Raw genomic sequence first — 16,089 nt, 5'->3', positions numbered from 1 at the left:
GTAAATTTTGTGTCTGGTGGTTAGCAATAGATGTGCTCCGGTTTTCGGAGGGAGTGTGGTGGATTTTCTTTTGGGACTTTTTAACTTTACATCTTTCTTTTCCCCTCACAGGAAGGGTCTCATCTTCAGGTTGGAGATTGTTTTGAGTTCTAGTTAGTAATTGGAAACATTTTTACAATAAATACCACAATTTATTTGCGTTAACTTTGACTTGTGGTCCTTTCTTTCAATTTGTTTACTTTCCTCATTTTTATGTTTTCGTTCTCAATCATACGTTACTCCCACATCCCCTAGACCCACGGGATGAAACAAGTACACATCAGTTGAATGGTTTTGCACGCACTGTTGAATACTTTAAGGAAGATTGCTTAAATATTTGGTGTTGAAGGTTTTAAATATTCACTAGAAAGAAAGAAAGAAAGAAAGAAAGAAAGAAAGAAAGAAAGAAAGAAAGAAAGAAAGAAAGAAAGAAAGAAAGAAAGAAAGAAAGAAAGAAAGAAAGAAAGAAAATTATTATTCAAAACCTGTTCACTTCTCTGTGTCTGCTGTCTCACATGTATTCATTAGGTCAATGTTTAGATCATCATTTGTCTTTCTTGATAGCTGCTTAGAAGGAAAGCTATATTGTAATGACTGAGCTGTTGCATTTAGCTCAGGATCATGGTGTCATGATTACCTCGAAGGTTTCCAGTGCCACTAATCCTGTGGTTTTGCATAATCACAGACCTACACAAGTCCTGCTTAAGTCATTTTTGAATGCTGAACAGTTACCAGAAAATCCACTGCTGTAGAGAAACTCATTGGACCAAAGCAGTCAGACTTCATCCCTTTACGTTTCTCTTTTGACTTTGTGATTTGGGGCTTTTTCCAGCAGCTGTTCTTGGGCACCAGTGTCCAGACCATTATTCATTTTATTCACTACACTGATACAGTACTCAGGAAAAGCTTTGGCTGAGAGCAATAATCGTCACCATCAATAGACTCGACACTGAGCTAAGGAAGCAGAGCCATGCAAAGCTATTTTGCTACCCCCAGTAGCACAAATACACAAACTTCCATGTTAACACTATGTCTCTTTCTCCCCTTATTTTTTTTTTTTTACTGTGCCCTCTCCTTTTATCCTTCAAGCACTGAAAGGTTCAGCTGCCTTCCATGAGCAGAGAAGGAACTTGGAACGGGCACGGGTGAGTATGTCACGCTCAAATCAGTCACTGATGTCAAAACTTATGTGCTTCAAGCTTTCGTTCTCTCCTTGAGAGGTTTAGAGACATGTGACATTGTTAGAGAAACTCTGGATAATCTTGTCTTTTCCAGCTTTTATGTCAGCAGAAAAAGATAAGAGTTGAGATAAGTCCATCTGCTCAGATGAGTCTTACTCTTGTATAGTGAAATGCAAAGCTATCCACTAAATCATTGATTGCCCCAAGGGTGACATGATCTGCAGTTGTGAGTGAGTATGTAAGAAGATTGATGAATAGCTTAAAGTAATTCTCCATTAGTGACTAGCTAAAATGAATTGATAAAAATAGGATGATTTAGTTAGCTTAGAAAAGCACTGTCTTCTTCATTAATTGAAGGGGCTGTGGGAGTAAACCTGAAGAAGATTAGGGACCACTGTTAAACAGAATATGATGAGGAGCTTGTGCCTGCAAAACTGAGAGATTTTATTATTATTATTATTATTATTATCATTCCTTGGTCTCTCTCCAGACAGAAGACTATCTCAAGAGGAAGATCAGGAGTCGGCCAGAGAAATCTGAACTGATCAGGATGCACATCTTGGAGGGTAAACACATAAGAGGGCTCCATGCCTTTGGAGCTTTGGCCAGCTTACAAAAAAATTGTTCGATCAATGCACCCTTGCAAAGAATTCCCTTGCTTGGTTTGTGTGTCTATGCAGAGCCGTCAGCAGAGCCATTTCTTCAGGCCAAGCAGCTACAGCTGAAGAGAGTTCGCCTTGCTGATGATTTGAATGATAGGATCGCGCACAGGCCGGGGCCCATGGAGCTGATCCATAAAAACATCCTACCTGTTCACTCCAGTATTAAACAAGCCTTTATAGGTAAGCAAGGAAGCTTTTAAAGGCAGCAGTCCTAGTATGAATAAATTCAATTTGCCCTTTAAATTATGTTTCTACAACTATTTTCACCAATTTGTCACAAATAATTTTTTGGACTGGTGCCATCTTCAGCTGGACCACCCCTGACTCCTCCCAGGATTACTTCTGCACAGTGGAGGAAATTATTAGCTTAAATATTATCAGTCCTCAATTATTTATGGTTGATTTCAATAAGCTGACCACAGGTCCTTTTGTCTTGAATACCAACAACACAAACAAAGACCAAGTAGAGTGACCTTTAGCATACAGATGCAGTTATTTAGGCCAGTACCAGATTATTAATATATTTCAAGAGCTCAACTTTCATGGCCATCAATACACAAATCAATACAAATGTTTCTTCAAGCAGTCTTAATATGGAAGGCAGTTGTTTGATAATGCATTAGTCGTGCCAACTTTATAAGCCTGGCTCTGCAAATACTGGTTTATTATTTCTGGCCCCTCGACAATCAACAAGTGTACCACTGCTATATAAGTTCCTGCACACAGTCTATGTGGAGGAAGGAAGTGTATTATAAATTTTCATCAAAACCCACCTACACTGTGAGGCTCCTGACAGGATGTCCCTCCTGGCCCCTTCCTCCAGCTATCATGAACATACTGATACTTCTTCCCAGATGCTTCAGTTCTCCTCACCACACACACTCACACAAGTACCCACACCTTTCAACAAGAACCACCTCACACACAAACTCTCCCACTCATGCTTTGAATGATCACTTCTGTGAGTTTGGAAAGGTTAAAGGGGGTATTGTAAATGATGCATGACCTCTGATTCCCATTTCGACATTGCTTCCTTCTCTGCTCTTGGTTTTAAATTGTCTGCCTGTAAGTAGAGAATCACTTGCTAATTGAAGATCTGACATTTTAAAATAATGGGGACCTATTATGCCTTATCTCAATTTCATATTATTATTTCCAGAGTAGCGTATCGCAGCTATGCAGGATTAACAGTTTAAAATAATCCTTACTTGTCGTACACTGGCATTTGGTGCAGCTCCTCAGTTCATGCATAGTCTGCAACAAGCTGTTTTAGCTCTCTTCCTTTTAGGGTACAGTCAGTCATTTTTTTGAGATTATTTAATAGAAGAAAAATGCTGTTGTCATACATTGATTAGTATGTAATTTTGTCATCCAACAAGTCTCATTCTCACATTGTATGAGAGTTTATTCAATAAGTGTCCACGTCCAACAATGTTAGATCCAGAAGGTCGCACAGCAGGTGGGTGGGGCTTCTGTGCTTGAGTTGGCCATATCACGAATATCTGCTCTCAACTGCATCATACAGATCCAAGAAGAGAATAACTCACCTGCAATAAGGACAAGGATCATCTAAGAGGGATTTGTACTGTATATAGAACACAAACGTTTTTTTTTTTTGGTTTGTGCCAGTACTGTGGGAGCAGGGAATCCGTGGGTCCAGCTGCTTGATTGATGTGTAGAGGAAAAAGGTTGAGATTTAATAACAGACTGTGTCAGTGGAGTATCCATCTCTGTCACTGCTACACAATAAACACAATTACATTACTGCTACTTTCTGTAGGAGCACTGGGAACACAGAAGCTAGATGAGGTTGACATGCAGACATATAAGCATACAAAGCATGGTGCACTCCCAGACACACACAGCACAGCTGTAGGCAAGTCATTACATTATTAAATCAGCCCCATGTTGTCTTTTCATCATTACCTGCTGATGGTAAATTAATGGACAGCAGTGTGTTCTACATAGCAGTCTGCCACTGCCCATAGCTCCTGTAATTAAATAACACATCTATTACCCCCCCCCCCCCCCCCCCCCCCCCCACCAAAAAAAAAAAAAAAAAGTATCTACAGCAGTCCGGGGGATCCTAGCAGGTACCTTTACTCCTTAAATCCCCTTGCAGACTCATAAGTCTGCATAATAATGAAATGATTATATGATATGCCTGATGGGGAATTTAGCAGGCTTGGATTAAATGTTGTGCTGTAGGATGTCTCAACCTTCCTGTGGCTAGCAGTTTTCTTTACAGTTGTTGTTGTTTTTATATTGCTGTGTCTACTTTACTATTTTATCATGCCCAGCTGCATTTATTGGTTGCATTAAAAACATTGTTTAAAGAGAATATTATTAGTATAGCAGGCATAAACACGAGAAGCCATCACATAAACAGTTAAAATATTCACTGCATAAATTACACAAACGATCCTTCATAATTTTCAGTGTAACATTGTCCTTAGAGTAAAAAGCTGTTATGAATGAGGTAGCCAGCCTCGTTTGGCTGCGCTAGAAATGAACAGAGATGAATGAAAGCGATCACTTGACTAAACTTGGCTCATCGTGGCTGCATCTCAAACTGGCTTTTGTGGACATGATATGACTGTGGAAAGTATTAAGGTGTATTCAGTGATGTGTTCTTGGGAAAAAATCCTCGCTGACAAATGTCTTAATGCATATATACAAAAGTTTATTGCAAAGAAACAGACAGTGTCAAAACAGGCGCTTTCCTTTGCGACCTGGGAGAGGGTAAGTCTCTAATCGCCCTAGCTCATGAGACAAAGGGACTTGCAAGAGTTATATAGTGTAGTGTTGGCAACCCCCACATCCTAACTTCCATATATGGTTATAAAAACAAACTTCAGCCTCCTAACCTACAGCTAAACATATGGTCATTCCTTATATGGCAAGCCAGAGAGCTACAAGGACATTCTATGCATTCCTTCTGGCTTGAGGCCAGACCTTAAAGCTCAGGTTACCCTTCTGCACAATCAATAAAGGCTAAAAGAAAGGGACCATATATGCATACACATAGAAAGTTTAACAGAACAATACAGACACTACATAAAGTATTTTCTGAATAACCAGGTATAGCTTATTTCCTGCATGTATGTGAGGTCATTCCTTTTTAGAGAGAGCAACAAAAGGTTACACTCTCTCATACCATTCACTCCTAAAGCAGCCCTGACTCAAGGCCATAATCCTAAAGAAGAAAACCTATACATAGATGCAGTTTAACACACAATTTAACACACAGATCGATCAGACACTACATATTTCCCCCCTTTGAGACTTCCAAGTAAGTCTCAAAAACAAAGATACTTATTATTATTCCAAATAACAGTTTCTCCCATAGCATGATTTTAACAAAACTCTTTTCTGATTTCCTATGAGGTGTGGGAGCAAAAAAAACCCTGCCTGGCAGCTTTCTTTCTTAAATGACCATCTTAACACAATCAAGGCTGGAAAAATTCTCCCACGACCCTGCTGCCCACAGCGATCACCTTTCGTACCCCAGAGGAACTCAAAAAGACAAAGGGAGTGTTAATGATTGTCATATTACCATTTAGCAAATACACAAGAAAGCCTCAGCAAAGAAAATCAAAAAAAGTGTCCATTAGATCAGCTGGTCGACCCATCGGACCTCTCTTATGGACCTCTCCCTGCCTATCCATTTCTCTCCCTAAAATCGAATAAAATAATAAAACCTCTGAGGTCCCAGTGTACTTACCAAACGACAGAGACATCCTTCTTGAATTAATTTAGCCAAAAATGTTGTGCATACATAGAAAACTGTCACAAGTCCAACTATTGTGTTATAGTGTACATACAATGAAACAATATTTTATTATCATGTAAATTCAGCCAAACATTTGAATATCAGCTGTAGGTCTCCAGCCACGTTGGCTCCATCATGTGGTGTCCATACCGTGTTGGTTCAAAGCATCTCAGTTCTTTTTATTGTCCATTTATATGAACCCCTCATCTCAGCGGGTTCCCAACCACCTTTTCTGAAAGAGACAAGAAACACTGAACAGTATCTTTTGTAAAAGCAACAAATAACATTGAAAACATCAAATGTAAAAATTTTATTTTATATTTTTTAGATAAATGTGAAATTTCCTATTTCCCATTTTTGCATTTCCAATTTATCTTACTTTTCTCTTTTTCCCCCCTTGGAAAACATCACACTGTTATAATAAACATCAGTAAAGAAATAAGGAAAATTAATAATATGAGAGTAAATATTTAAGAGTATAATAAGGCTAAATATTAAAAGTACAATAAAGAAGATCAAAATGGATATCTCTCCACCACTCCTCCTATCACCACATCTTCCTCCTCATCCATATCAGTTGTTTGTATTAATGGCATCTGAGTTCGATCACTAGGCATAACTATTCCAACCCATCTCAATATCATTGCTTTCGCAAAAGTCAACAGCACTGTGCAAAAACAAAACATCACACATAATGATAGAATGACTGCAATCAAAATTTGAACCAATATTGCGCCCATTGGTCCCAATTTATCCTGCAACCAAGCATTAGCTGACCATCCAGCTCCTTCTGACGGACCAAATGCATCTCTAATATGTCTCAATGCATCAATGACACTAGTGATATTATCTGAACTATCTGGTATTAAGGTATAACAGGCTTCTCCTGTTAAATTCAAAGTCATGCATAGGCCACCTTGTTTGGCCAGAATATAATCAAGAGCCATATCATGCTTCAACAGTGTCAGTCGGTGACTTCTTTGAGTATTTGACAAAAGTTGAAATCCTTTAATGGTCTCATTTGCGAAACCCTGTAAAGTATATGTAATGTTATCAATGTGATCTGCTAAAAACACAACACCATACCATGGAAAAATTCCTATACCCCATTTTTCTCCCAAATTTATTCTCCAATGATAAGATTCCAAGTTATGAAATTGAGCAAGTTCTCTTTTTCTTCTATTTCCCCAAATTTCATTGGATTGGTTCTTATTGGGTGCTTCACCCCTCTGCATAGTAAAAACCTCATATGGCAATTTCAAAGTTGCCATATAACAGCATCCTGTCCACCCATATGGCAGAAATAAATATGCTTTATCACCACAAACCCACCAGATATCTTTAAAGTTTCCTATAGTTACATTACCTGGCAACAGTTGATGTTTCACACTCACAGTTTTACTCTGTTTTTGAAATGGTATCTTAAAAGTCACTTGAAACATTTCCTGTACATTCTTAGGCCTGTGTGCTGACAAATTTTAACGACACGGTTTTTTAGTACACCATTCATTCTTTCACAAATCCCTTGACTTTGCGGGTGATAAACCACACCAAAACGCTGTTTTATCCCCAGTTTTTTCAAAATCAGTTTCACTGTCTTATCAACAAACTCCTTCCCGTTATCTGAAGCGATACGATCTGGAAAACCCCATCTGCTAATCACTTCTTTACACAGAAAATTGGCAACCGATTGAGCATCTTTTCGCTTTGTTGGGCAGGCCTCAGGCCATCTTGAAAATCTATCAACCACTACGAGCATGTATCTCTTACCTTCAACTGGTTTTACCATGTCAACAAAGTCTACAACTAGTTCACGCATTGGACCCCTCGGAGTCGGAATGTGACCAGGAAGAACCGTCACCCCCCTTCGAACGTTGTTTTTCAGACAGATGACACATCTGCCTATGACATAGTCAATCTGTTCAAGCAAACATGGTGCCCAAAAACCATACTCTTTAATGATCTTTCTCTTGACTTCTCCTCTCGCCACATGAGCTAACCCATGCGCTTCTTGGATCATCAGACCTAAAAGGTCTGGGGGAGCTACTATGAGTCCCTCATGGTTTCTCCAAAGTCCCATAGAATCTTGGGTGACACCTCGATCAAGCCATAGCTGTTTATCAAGGTCAGGAACAGCTTCTTGCATTAAAATCACATCCCTAAGCGTGATTTTGTCTTCTAAATCTACTTCATGAGTGACCAGAAAAACTTCACCCACTTTATTAGCGCCAGTCACCGCTTTTGCAGCTTCATCAGCTGCTTTGTTACCTTGCGTGACCCTTGACATATCCGCTTTATGTGCTGCACACTTAGCTATCGCTATTTCTTTAGGCTTCATCATGGCCTGCAACAATTTAATTATTTGTTCATGGTGACGTATTGGTGAACCATCTGTCTTTCTAAAACCTCTGCTTTTCCATACTGCTCCAAACAAGTGACACACATTATGTGCGTAAGCAGAGTCAGTATAAATTGTCACTCGCTTACCTTCTGCAAGCAAACATGCTTCCGTCAGTGCCACAAGTTCAGCAAGTTGTGCTGATGCTGGCTGAGGTATGACTTCAGCCTTTTCAACAACAAAATCTAATCCTTGTGCTTTTACCACTGCGTAGCCAGCACTCAACTTATCACCCACACGATAACAGGACCCATCGGTCCAAAGCTCCAGATCTGTTTCACGCAATGGGAGGGCTTGTAGATCTGACCTTAGCCTAGACTATTTCTCAGCTTCTCGCACGCAATCATGTGGTTCACCGTCTTCTAATGTTGGCAAGCTCTCAGCTGGATTCGTTGTGACGCACCTCATCAAAGTGACGTCTTCTTGCTCCAGCAGCCTGTGATATTCTCGAAGTCTGGGCATAGTCAATGTGTACTTACCATAGTTCAACAAATTTCGAAGGCTATGGTGAGTAAGTATTGTCACTGGATAACCCATCGTGATCGCTGATGCTTTCTCATACATTAGTGAGACTCCCACTAAGGCTCTGTAGCATGGTGGTAGTCCTTGCTCCACTTCTGAATAAGCAGTCGAGTAATAAGAAATCGGCTGAGGATTTGTTCCTGTGCCAGTTGGTTGGCATAGGACTGCACACGCATATTTGCCTCCTGTAGAGGTGGACACATAGAGCAAGAAATTCTTGGAGTAATCTGGAAGCGCCAAAGCTGGAGCTTCTTGCAATCTTTGTTTAATTGTTTCAAAGGCTACAAAGCCATCTGATGTCCAAGAGAGCATAGAGTGAAGCTGAGAGCTTCCAGTGTCCTTTATCATAGCTCTCAATGGTCCTGTCAAACTAGCATAATCCTCAATCCACGCTGAAGAATAGCCAGCAATCTCAAGAAATGTCATCATCTCTCGGACGGTTCTGGGCTTTGGAGCCTTTCGGATTGCTTCCAACTGACTGTGAGAAATACTTCTATGTCCTCTGGTTATTACCTGTCCCAGGTAGACCACTTTCTCCTGGCAGTACTGCAGCTTTTTCTGAGAAACCTTATGTCCTTTCTCTGCCAATATCTGTAACAACTTCATTGAATCCTTGTGACACGTTTCTGCGTCAGGTGAACAGAGCATAATGTCGTCCACATACTGAATGACAGTGCTCTTTAGCACCTGACCAATTCCTTCCAGGTTGTCTTTCAACACTTTATTGAAGATATGAGGGCTGTGCTTAAATCCTTGTGGTAACCGTCTGTAAACAAAATGTTGTCCTCTGAATGTAAATCCAAACAAACTTTGACTTTCAGTACTAAGTGGGACACTGAAAAATGCTCCACACAAGTCCAAGACTGTAAAATGCGTTGCTTCTGGTGGGACTTGAGTCAACAAAGTATGCGGATCTGGAACTTCAGCTGGAAAATCAGCAACCACTTCATTCACTGCTCTCAAATCGTGTACCAAACGATAAGAGTTATCCGGTTTCTTCACTGGTAACAGAGGTGTATTGCTTTGTGGATTCTGTGTTATCTCCAAAACACCTGCTTTCAAAAGTCCCTCAATTTGTGGTTCAATCCCTCGGATTGCCTCTTCTTTCAATGGATATTGACTTTTCCAGGGGAGTTTGACTCCAGGTCTAAGTTCCACTTTTACTGGCTGCGCTGATTTCACATATCCGATGTCAGTACTATGTTGGGACCATAAGCATTCTGGAATTTGTCGTAGCATCTCCTCTTTCAGGAAATGTGAGTCGACTTCAACACTGCAAATAGATTCATAAGTCATTTGTACAGCCTGTGGCTGTCCTTTTCCTTGAGTAAAAATCATGATTTTGATAAATCGACGATCCTCACTCATCCAGATGGCATGGTTTTCTTTAAGTGGAGCAAAACTAGCTCCTTCTGCTTTTTCCATCATTTCTCCAAGGTCCTTCTGCTCGTATTCTTCAGACACCAGCAAAGTTACATGTGGCACACTTTTCTCAACGTTGAATTCTTTCTGCAAAAATTCACTTTTTTCTATCTTCATAGCTGCTCCTTGCGGTCCCAAAATTATGCAATTTGAAGAAAGTTGAACTTGTTCTGGTTGACGACCCAACCATTCTTCTGGATCTGCTTTTGTAGCATCTTTGAAGTACTTAAGTGTACAATGCAATGGGTATTCAGGAAGTCTCGCTTTTGGTATATTTGCCACAATAAATTTTTCCCATAGTCTGACTGGTTCCAGGAAATCGGTGTCAAGATTTCCGATCCAAAATACTAACGAGGCTTCAGTCTCTGTTGTCATTGATAATTGATGAGACACATCTTCTGGCACATCCACCAGACAACCGTCTGGTGTACATTTAATTGTGCAATTTAATTTACACAAAGCATCTCTGCCCAAAAGTGCCACAGGTGTATGTTCTGATACCAGTATGGGCAATGTAGTCTTCAGGTTTTTATAGCAGAGCTCGATTGGCTTAGTAAGAGGAACCAGCTGCTTTACTCCCTCAAATCCGATTGTCCTCACATATTGTCCAGACATAGGAAGATGTGTAGCATCTTCAGGTCGCACACAGGTGAAAGCTGCTCCGCTATCTGCCATCATCTCCAATTGGCGATTATTCACTTCCACCTTTACTGTTGGATCTTTTTCTGGTCCTGATGCTACCAGCTGACACCTCCCACTCGGATTCTCTGGGCATCCCTAAAATCCTAGTTCCGGCCCCCTGAAAGGGTTAACCGGTCCCCTGGATCCTCTTGGTTGGCCTCTGAATCCTCCTCTGAAATTTCCTCTGAAGTTTCCTCCTGAACTGTTGCAGTCTCGAGCCAAATGGCCAAATTGTCCGCAATTGTAGCATCTTTCTGAAGACCGTTGTAAATTTGAGTTAAAACTACCTCCTCTTCCTCTTCCCAGTGTTCCACGTCCTCTGATTCTCCAGGACTGCACTGAATTGAACACTGGTTGGGGGTAGGGTGCAACCGGAACCACCGATGAAAGCTGAAATGGTTGAGGCTCAGCCTGATTGGGCTGCAGTTGTATTGCTGGTTGGTTTACTGGAGGCTGACTTTGCATGACAACAGCTTGCTTCTTTTCCTTCCTCTTACTCTCTCCCAGTTGTATCTGATTGAGCTTCCTGAGTGTCTCTTGATCTTGTTCTTTTTGGTCATGTTCTTTTTTGCGATATAATTCCACTTGGTGAGCAATGTGATCCGTGTATATTCCTTTCTCCATGCTTCCAAGGCCAACTACTTCTGCCAATTTGCTTCTTACTGGCAAAGGTAGTCCCTTCTGTATCTTGGCTCTCAAAATTGATTGTTCCATTTGGTTCAAATCAGGATCATTTCCAGTAACATTCCTCCAAACTTGAAGAGCTCTCGATACATATGCTCTCGGGTTTTCTTCCTGTCCCAATGGTTCAATAAAGATGTTATCTGGGTGCACATTCGTAGGAAATGTGTCTCTCAGAGCTCTCCACATCCGCCCTCTATTTGCAGCAAAGAGGTCTGCATCATTTGCTGCAGTCGTCACATATTCATTGAGTCCTGCTTTCTGCAGAATCTCCTCCATTGCTGGTATCCCAAGGAGACTTGCCAAAAGTCTCTTCACATCTCCCATAGCTGGTTGTGTTCCTACCATTATCTCTTCCAGCTTTGAGATCCACGGATGAGCACCATCTTGAAGGGTAGGGAGCTTCTCAAGTATGTCCGACATGTCCGTATTCTGCCAGGGCTTATACTCCAATGCCTGTCCCCTTATGATTACTGGACACATCTTTTCAGGCGTTTTTCTCTTCCTTAGACGTAATGTCATTGCTGATCTCTGAGATTCTTCCTTCTGAAGCTCTTTCTTCTGAGCCCTCAGTTCCTTTAATTGATTTGTCAAAGCGGTTTGAGTAGTTGAAATAGTAGCTTTATCCAGGAATGACAAGCACTCATCGATACTTCTTTCAATGTCTCTTAGTGTTCTTTGTCTGTCCTCTTCAATTCTTGTGCTGGATGCTACTGGAAGGAACCTTCTGGAAGAAGAATCTTTACTTTCCCATTCTTCATCACTGTCTCCATTCAAACTCTCCTCAGAAGTGTCGTCTTCTGAGTCTTCTTTCTTCTTCATCTTTCCTCCTTTCTTTTCTGCTTTCATTAGTATCCGCCTGATTTGAGGATCATATCCACCCACAGTTCTTTCCAAGTCGTTTCCATCATCACCTTGTTTTCCTTCCATCCTTCTGTTCCTAGTCTTCAAGGTTGCTGTCTTCTTTTTACTTTTAGAACTTGGAGTCAATTTTATAGTGGTCTCAGCTTGTCCCACTTCAATTACTCGATCATTGTCATCCTTAATGTGATAATTGCCATCTTGATTGAGTACTGGTAATTGTGGGTAGACGTCTTCAAACTCCACTTTCTGTTCGTATGGAGGTGGGTTTTGTACTGGAATCAGTTGAAAATGGCAGATTAATTTTTTCCATCAATGTCTCCGTTTGTTTCGTATTTTTCTCAATTTCTTTCAAGCTTTTTTCTCTCTCTTCTCTTGTAGCTTGTACCAGCTTCTGTCCTTCGATGTCAAACAGCTGTAAAATTCCAAGCTCCACTTGTCTCTTCTCTTTTCGTCGTTGTCCTGTTTTTCCCTTCTTTTGATTTAGTTTGTAGGTGGACACAAGCACCTGCATAGTTTTGATCACTTCTGGGTTGAGAGTTCCTGCCTTTGGCCAGGGCTTTTCCAAATCTGGCCAACGCTCATTCCATTTATTCGACACTTTTACGATAAGTGGTTTAATCAAAGGATTACTTTGCTGAACCACTTCAATTGGTGTGATTGTTTGCTTAGTTTTAATGTCTTTCTTAGACATTTTAGCAATTATATTTATTCCCTTATTTAGATTTAAAATCAAAAATTTTCTTGAATCTTTGCCTTACTCCCCCTTTTTTTTTTTTTTTATTAATAATCTATTTATTTATTTATTCAGTTATGCGATTAATATCATCAACCTTATTTAATGCTAATAATTGTAGCACAATTAGTAAAGATAAGTTTGCCAACACCAGAAGAAACAGCAAGCCTGCTGTTGCGAAAAATTTCACTTGACACGCGGTCTTTTGTGAAACAAATTCGTCAAAATGCTGTATAAATTTGTCAAACCAGTAAACAAATATTATATGAAACACCAAAATACTCAAACACAATACAAGATAAATCAAATTCAAGACCTATGGACTTTTAATAACTAATTCAAACTGTGTTCACTAATATACGGTCAATCTGTGCCAAGTCTGTGCAAAGAATGAAAGCAAATATATTGTATAAAACACCAAACCAAAGTATGTGCCTATATAGTATATAAATGAAGGCAAAATAAGTGTGTTTAAAGAACTTTAGAAAGTGGTGTTTTATCAAAGGAGTTTGATTGACAAGAAAAAACAAACACTGGCCTTTTGCTGAAGTCAGCTTGCAGGGCTATTCAGTCCAGGCACATCTGGATTCACTCAGCTCAGCTCACCCCCCCTTGGTCTCTCTCTCTCTCACTCAAGCAAAAAGAAGGAGAGAAGGGGCAAAGGTTAGTTTGACATTTAACACAGTTCTGCACATCAGATTCTTTCTCCATATAACACTCCATATGACAATAAGGTTTATTTCTTTAATAAGAAAAGTTTATTTCACACTCAAAACACCTCTCACAGCAGTCTGTATGTTTTTGGGGCTCATAGATGGGGCTTTATAACAATCAATTAAAGGACTTCTCTTTCTTTTCCCGCTCTCTCTCTTTTTTTTTTTTTTTAAATGCATATATATATATATATATTTTAATGACAGATAATAAAACTAACAAAAGTCCCCAGGGAAAAAATGGCTATCAAATGTCTCTCTTGTGAAGGCTCATGGATTTTGTCCTTCACAAGGGCTCATGACTTTTAACAATAAGGGCAGCTCATGTATTGTATTCTTTTTATATTCTAAGTAATAACAACATTCAGAAACCTTTATTTCCAATCACCGTCCAGCAGCAATTATCAAAAAGATTCAACAAAAAACATTTCAACACACACACATTCTACGTCAGTCACAAATGCAGGAGACACACACACATACCCACACACACACATACATACAGCTCCTGCTCACTGAACAAAGAAAAGGGAGGGGGGGGGCCTACATACACACAAGATTGGGGTGCTGTCTCACAGTCTTACCTAAACATCCCTTCCTTCACGTAAACATATGCCAACACACCCAGTTCACACACAAAGCATAAATTCACTAGCACTGACACACACACACACAGAAATTACTGCTCTCCATATGCGCACACATTTCTCCAACTTATCCAACATACACACACATCTGTGCATAGTGTACTGCAGTTACACATACGCACACACAGACATAAAGGACAAACAACATCCCAATTCACATAAACATTTAGACTGACACAAAAGAGCAAGGGAAGTCAGATGGGGCCTCAACCTCACAAAAAGAAAGAAACCAATTCCACAGACACGTCTCGCTCAACATGAAACAGAAATACACAGACTAGTCGACTTTTTCTTCTCTGCCACTGCCGCTTCTTCTCATCTAGTTCTAGGATACAAATTTATGCTACCTCTTAACCAAGTGCAAATTCAAATAGAAGGTTATATCATACACAACTCGTCAGCAGTGATGAAAACCTTTTCCATAGAACTTTTTGCACTTCCAGTTTTCCTCCCAAACAAAAAAACTGACCTAATTAACCAATTCTAATGTTTAATCAGGATTTAGGCCTGCCTAAAGCAGCTCCATTATAGAAGGCTTAACCCAATTAAGCGGCTATTTCTCTTAACACTTGCATACCTATCATGTATGCTCTTTACCTTTATTTAGCACTTCTCTTATTCTCTATAATCTCTTCCCTGGCCAGGTTACACACTTCTGGATCCACTACTTAATCAAGCTTCAGTTTTCAAGGCTTAGCAAAAATAAAACACATGACTGAGACAATCAGAAAATGGGCCCACTAATTGTCAAGCATAGTATTAATTAATGCTGTTTTACCATTACTGATAAGCTGTGCACTTCTCTTTTCACTATATTCATCCCTTCTCTTAAAATTTAGAACGAGGTCACCCCAAAAAACACAAACACTATAAACCCCACACACAGGGCTTTTTCAGTGTGACATTAACAGCTCTGATAGCCGCTCAAACGGGAAACAGCTGGCTCAAAATAAAGGGAGCACACACTCACCCTCTTTACTGGCCTCTGAGCAGAAAGCTGGACCGTCGAGTCGTCAGGCTGCAGTCATCACAAGCTGTCTCAATCCGTGACGCCAAAATTTAAGGTGTATTCAGTGATGTGTTCTTGGGAAAAAATCCTCGCTGACAAATGTCTTAATGCATATATACAAAAGTTTATTGCAAAGAAACAGACAGTGTCAAAACAGGCGCTTTCCTTTGCGACCTGGGAGAGGGTAAGTCTCTAATCGCCCTAGCTCATGAGACAAAGGGACTTGCAAGAGTTATATAGTGTAGTGTTGGCAACCCCCACATCCTAACTTCCATATATGGTTATAAAAACAAACTTCAGCCTCCTAACCTACAGCTAAACATATGGTCATTCCTTATATGGCAAGCCAGAGAGCTACAAGGACATTCTATGCATTCCTTCTGGCTTGAGGCCAGACCTTAAAGCTCAGGTTACCCTTCTGCACAATCAATAAAGGCTAAAAGAAAGGGACCATATATGCATACACATAGAAAGTTTAACAGAACAATACAGACACTACATAAAGTATTTTCTGAATAACCAGGTATAGCTTATTTCCTGCATGTATGTGAGGTCATTCCTTTTTAGAGAGAGCAACAAAAGGTTACACTCTCTCATACCATTCACTCCTAAAGCAGCCCTGACTCAAGGCCATAATCCTAAAGAAGAAAACCTATACATAGATGCAGTTTAACACACAATTTAACACACAGATCGATCAGACACTACAGTATTTAGGTAGTTTAGATATTTCGCTCTCTTTCTGGGTCTCTCTGTGGACTATCA

The 16,089-nt window shown here is 40.1% G+C and overlaps 1 protein-coding gene and 1 long non-coding RNA gene across 2 annotated transcripts in view; one reads left to right on the top strand and one right to left on the bottom strand.

Moving 5' to 3' along the window:
• LOC115784709 (myocardin-related transcription factor A-like) overlaps positions 1-16,089 on the top strand; it is a 39,957-nt gene that overhangs the window by 12,686 nt on the left and 11,182 nt on the right. Inside the window, 3 exon segments of the mRNA XM_030736035.1 lie at positions 1,129-1,184; positions 1,711-1,786; positions 1,913-2,062. Of these exon segments, the coding sequence (XP_030591895.1) occupies positions 1,129-1,184; positions 1,711-1,786; positions 1,913-2,062 (282 nt within the window).
• On the bottom strand, positions 12,987-16,009 carry LOC115784734 (uncharacterized). The gene is made up of 2 exons (XR_004020288.1): positions 15,286-16,009; positions 12,987-13,586 (listed from the first exon to the last, which is right to left on the bottom strand). It is a non-coding gene; the product is annotated as an uncharacterized LOC115784734 (long non-coding RNA).

Source organism: Archocentrus centrarchus, chromosome 8 (genome assembly GCF_007364275.1).
Source record: "Archocentrus centrarchus isolate MPI-CPG fArcCen1 chromosome 8, fArcCen1, whole genome shotgun sequence".
NCBI classification, from domain to species: domain Eukaryota; kingdom Metazoa; phylum Chordata; class Actinopteri; order Cichliformes; family Cichlidae; genus Archocentrus; species Archocentrus centrarchus.
This window is presented reverse-complemented; position numbering and strand designations above follow the sequence as displayed.